Below are 5,457 nucleotides of genomic sequence, written 5' to 3' on the forward strand. Positions count from 1 at the left end.
GTTGCCCTACAAAAATGTCATGATGCATGTCAGTTTGTTAGCAGCTTTGCATGACGTTAGTCGAGTACATAGACTACTCTGGAACAAGGTCAATAACAGAAGGAGGCGAAAAAAATCTGACTTGCATGGCTAGATCGGTATGTTCCGACCGTTATAGGCGGATGCTAGGCTCACACTTTGAAGAGAGCAGCACCAGATTTCTTGCCACAGGATCAAGATGTTTTGTTCCACATGGTTTCACGTAATCGATCCATATTGACATCACGTTTGGAATAACAAAGGTCAATCGTATTTTCTTCCGTACCAAATATAATATATGTTCCAAAATAAGCTTCATCAAACAAAAAGAACAGAGCAGCATCATTGTTCTCTAAAAAGCAACTAAGGTGACATTTGAAAACTAATTTTGTTGGACCATACTTGAAATTTTCTATTGGCAACTGGTCATTCCTGAAAGCGTGCCCAGTTCACCGCGGTCTTTCAAACGCTGCAATACAAGCAAGGTTTGATCCAACGTACAGTCTTCACAGAGTGCATAAGGTTCGCTGGTTTCAAGGGTGCCATAGCAACCGCAGATAGTGCAACGTTCAGCCTGTAAAGAACAAAGGGACGCATCAGATCTTCACTCAAAACCCAAGATATATACTGCCAATGCAAAAATGATTCTGTAGTGGTGAATGGAGGAATGAATCATGGCTAGCAATTGCTCAGTTCTCTCGCTTGTTTAACATAATATGAAGTTCATGTAAAACTACAGCATGGGGAACTAATAAGCAAAGGGTCATCAACATGAGTAGACAATCTACCAATCTAACATGGCTGGCAATTTATTTAAACTCATTGGAGAAAATATGTATGTGTAAATGCCACTAAGAGTAGACAAACTATCCAGATAGAAAAGGAGTACACAAACTAGATGACCATAAAATATACTAGGAAACATGTCAATCTATAACATAATTAACCAGCAAAATCTAAATAGGATGAGCAGCCACAAAAGTAAACTGCACAAGTCTGAACACCGGTGTTGTAAGTAGGTTTGTAGCGACCATTGCAAACCAGACCCTTGATTTTCTTGAATTTTTTTTCTTTATATTGGAGTGCTTTGACACACATATCAAGACGAACGCTTCTTACATGTGATATTTCTCACTGGTGGATCTTTGAATAAAACCTAAGGAAGCTTCAGCAATCTAAATTTATCAATGCAGCCATTATTTCCGTTATCAAAAAGAAAGGGATCGTAATTTGCGGTTACCCAAAAGTGAACAGCTTGACAGCTTCTACAATAAAGCGGACTGTAGAACAAATATCATCAATCAGACCTAATGACCATAATTTTCTTTCATAAAAATACATACAAATCAATTTGAAGGGCATAAAATTGACTGAAAAACACGACAAAAAACATAGGAAAAACCCATATGCTAATGTTGTGCATCACACCTATGACACTGCAACAACAGTTTTTCCTAAATGCAGCTGTTTAACCCATAGATGTTCCCTATGTTGCCTAGAAAATTATCTCCAAGATACAATGAGAGAAGCAAACAATAAGTAAGGACAGACCAAACATACATACATAATTTCAGGTGTATGAGGACAACACTCACCTCAGAAGTGAAAGTGCTCTCTGAAGACAATAGACTTCCAGTGTAAGTACCAACAAATGTGGAATTTCTCATCTCAAAATCAATGTAGGTCTCGGCAATTGGATCATAGAGTCTTAGCAAACCTGGTGCAGAGAGGACCATCCTCCCATCACTTAGAATTTCTAAGGGTTGAACAAAGAGATTTCCATTTTGGTCATCAATGCTGTACCTTTTATTCCAGAGAGATTTCTCAGTATCCATCAAAAACCATAAGTCCAAAGAGCAATCTTCACAATTGTGTGCCATAACTAAGAATCCATCCAAGCATAGCAGCGATAGCTCCATGTGTAGACTAAAGTAACTGCAACTGCCAGTGCGCACTGGCAATGGACCTTGGACAATCCCCATCCACTCCTCTGTCTCAAGGTTGAACAAAACCATGCTACCCGGTTTGACATGATCCCCGGAAAATTTGATAAGTTTGTTTAACTTTAGAAAATCCACCAAGAAATAGACGACTCCGTTGATAACGACACTTTTGTTACCGTAACTTGTGACAGGGGCCGGAGGGCCCTGTTTGCCCCTCCATCTTGCATGGCGGCCATCATTAAGGGTGATGACCTCACAGAGCATCGGGCTCGACTCGCTATCGGAATAATCGATGCTGACACATCGTATAGCCTTGTACTCTCCCGTGGAGCCAACCTGTCCAAAGTCAAATGATACTGGGAAGAAATGTTCCACATGTGCATGCTCCTTTGCACGGCGACCGGGCAATGCAAAAGTATCCCCCGTGGCAGGGTTGATCACATGGCGGGTCGGACGGTGCTCATTTCTGGAGACACAAATAAGGTCCAGGTGGCGTGTGCGTTCCAACCGGGCATCCTTCATGATGGGGGCTATCCGCTTAACGACATGGCCAGCCAAGTCCAGAATCTCAATGGTGCCTCCTCTTTGAAACAAGTCACTGGTGCATGTGACAATTAGTGGCCCAGGGTGGCGGGACTTGTGCGCTGCAACGAAGAGCGGATCTGAGAGGAGGGACCTCCAGGATCGGCTCACTGATCGGAAGAGGCATAGCGCCTTTGCCGGGAGGCGCACGAGGATGTGACGCAGCATGTCTTCAGGCAGCACGCCATCGCTGGATGCAGCGACGCGCACCTTCCGCTGCATCACTGAGGGCAGGCGTCACACTTTGTCTGCACTCTGCAGCAGCAACAACAACAACAGGGGAGTATGGTTACTCAGTAATCTGGAGAGCAAGAACACCCAAATGTGCACAACGGAGACAGCATGTCGGCGTCAAGTGGGGATTGTTGTTTCGATTTTCATTCTACTATTCACCAATCTCGTGTTGCGTCTAGGGTTCCGGGAGCTAAATAAAACCTGAAGCTAAGCTAGCAAATCGTCTACTTGGTGACGTCCCAGAGATGGGGCTCGCGCGGTGATAAGGAATGGCCGGGGAAAGAGGGAGGGGTCGTTACCACGGAGGCGACGCTGGTGAGGTGCGCAGGCGTGCGGCCGGGACGGATGGATGGCGACGAGGTCGGAGGCGGCGCGGGAGCAGTGGCGAGTTGAGATTGACGTCGCCGAGTCTGACTAACACGGGAGGCGGCGCCGGTGAGGTGGGCGGCCGTGCGGCCGGAGGGGGTGGCGACGAAGCCGGAAGCAGTGGCGACTGGCGGGCGGAGAGACAAAACCGGCCGTCGCCGCCAGAGTCATCGATTGGGTTAGCTAGTTTTTTTAGGGGGACTGCGTTCACTTTTTTTTCAGGGGTAAAGCTAGATTTTCAGGGGTAAACAGTAAATTTGAAAAAAAAACAAAAAAATGAAATTTTGTGAGATCAAAGATACTCGTGTGCGCAAGACGCGTGCAAAATTTCGTGGTGTTTCGATATTCCAGGACCTCATGACAAAGCAAAAACAGTAAATTTGTACGTCGGTGAATAGTAAATTCAAAAAATAGCAAAAACATAAGAAAAAAATTTGCATCAAAGAGGCTTGGGTACGCAAGGTTCTTGCAAGTTTTCGCGATCAAATGACATCCGAGCAGATCTAGCCAAAAAAACAATGCACTTTTTCAAAGTATTTTTTGGAGCCAAATTTTGATTTTTTACGTGCTCCTACAATGTCCGAACACCACAAAAATTTGCACGCACCCAAACATCTTGGATGCCAAAATAATTCATATTTTTTCAAACTTTCTTGCTATTTTGTTGAATTTACTGTTCATCGACGTACAGACTTACTGTTTTTTCTTTGTCACGAGATCCTGGAATGTCCAAACTGCATGAAACTTTACACACACCTTGCGCACCCGACTATCTTTGATCCCACAAAATTTCAACTTTTTTTTTAGTTTACTGTTTACCGACGCACTATTTATGTCGGACGGAAACCGCTCGAGGGACTAAACTTATCCGGTTTTGAAATTTGAGGCACTGAGTTTTGGTGGTTTGGAGTTGAGAGGCGATTTCTAAACTTTCGAAAAAGTTAAGGGACGAAAAATATACTTAACTCTATAATTAATGAAATAATATTTTTGGGACTCAAATTAACGAAAGTGCACTTATTTGTGCCCGCCCCCAAACCTGCATATTTTCACTTTTACCCCACCTGGTAGTCATCCCACTCGATCAAGGTCTGCTCATGTCCCTTGCCCTCAAGGAGAACGTAGGATTTGTAGACAATGTTGACCTTCTCTCTACATTTTGATTGAGAGCAAGCATGAGCACATAGATAATCATACAGACACGACTATACGCCTGACGTTGTATATTTGGCGTAGTATAGAATGTCCACACAGAATGCCTCCCCTGACAGAATGTGTTGCCCAGCACACGCAACAACTCTTGAGCATGGGAGCAAAATTCCCGTGAGCGCAAAGCAAAGAAGAGACAAATAGTAGCACAAGTCTATAAAAAGACAAAATAGTGTCATCATCATTTAAAGTCCATTCTTTAAATTCAAAAAAAAATTGTAGCTTAAAGCAAACATTCCATTCATGATCCATTTACACCATTGGGTTTGTAACGACGAGCACTACAAAATTGGATGCCACATGTATATATTTCAACTACATTTTTCCATGTTTAAAAAGTTGCCAGACAATAATACATGAGTTACCGGACTATTAACAAGTAGTTATGGACTTCATGCAGCTTTGAAGCTTAGAAGTTAACAAAAAAAAAAACTTTGTTACCAAGCTATTTACATGGTACTCCCTCTGATCATAAATATAAAATGTTTTGATTTATCGGTGTACAAAAGTAGGGGCTCTCTTTGTACCCCTTTACTTGTGCACCGGCAGTTAGAGCCGCGCCTGCAACCACACTTAGCAGGGCAGAAGAGGGAAGCAGAGGCACAAGAATACCAGAGCAACGCTCCAACCAGGGGCGCAGAAGACGGAGCAACGAAACGGGTTTACCCCCGGCAAGACCCTTGCCAGGGCGGCCTACGTAGCCCCGGCAAGAGCTTTGCCGGGGCAGCTCGCCCAACGCCAACATCACAGCCACCCTTGAGCCTGAGAGTTCCAACACCATCGACAACATTGGAACCAAGCTCGGGAAGTGCCTGCGTGAAGGCATGCAGATCTTTGTAAAGACAAAAGGACTGCGAAGCCTAGATGAGAACCAGAAGACAAGACAACCGCGAGGCCCCTTGACGAGGATGCCCACGAGGCCCCGACAAGGCTCCTTGCCGAAGACACCCGCGAGGCCCCGGCAAGGCTCTTGCCGAGGGCGCTCGCAAGGCTCCGGCAAGACCCTTGCCGGGAATATACGCAAGACCGCAGCAAGGCCTTGCCGCCCCAGCTCAGCGGCCGACCCACCAACTAAAGCGAGTACCCACGTGGCGGTACGTGGGTA

General features: G+C 44.9%; 1 protein-coding gene across 1 annotated transcript; it reads right to left on the reverse strand.

The window, feature by feature from the left end:
- Nucleotides 1-213: 213 nt before the first annotated feature.
- Nucleotides 214-3,337, reverse strand: LOC123143988 (F-box protein At2g43440). The gene is made up of 3 exons (XM_044562989.1): nt 3,077-3,337; nt 1,614-2,798; nt 214-592 (listed from the first exon to the last, which is right to left on the reverse strand). The coding sequence occupies exons 2-3, from the start codon at nt 2,763-2,765 to the stop codon at nt 431-433; spliced, it is 1,314 nt and encodes a 437-aa protein (XP_044418924.1). The 5' UTR covers nt 2,766-2,798; nt 3,077-3,337; the 3' UTR covers nt 214-430.
- Between the last annotated feature and the right edge of the window lie 2,120 nt (nt 3,338-5,457).

This window comes from Triticum aestivum, chromosome 6D, assembly GCF_018294505.1.
Source record: "Triticum aestivum cultivar Chinese Spring chromosome 6D, IWGSC CS RefSeq v2.1, whole genome shotgun sequence".
NCBI classification, from domain to species: domain Eukaryota; kingdom Viridiplantae; phylum Streptophyta; class Magnoliopsida; order Poales; family Poaceae; genus Triticum; species Triticum aestivum.

What these genes read in the sequence shown, in the direction of transcription:
- LOC123143988 (XM_044562989.1), bottom strand. Translation starts at nt 2,765, where the DNA reads ATGCAGCGGAAGGTGCGCGTCGCTGCATCCAGCGATGGCGTGCTGCCT. An exon ending in AGAGCACTTTCACTTCTGAG is followed by an intron (nt 593 to 1,613) that starts GTGAGTGTTGTC and finishes TGTTCTTTACAG; the next exon opens with GCTGAACGTTGCACTATCTG.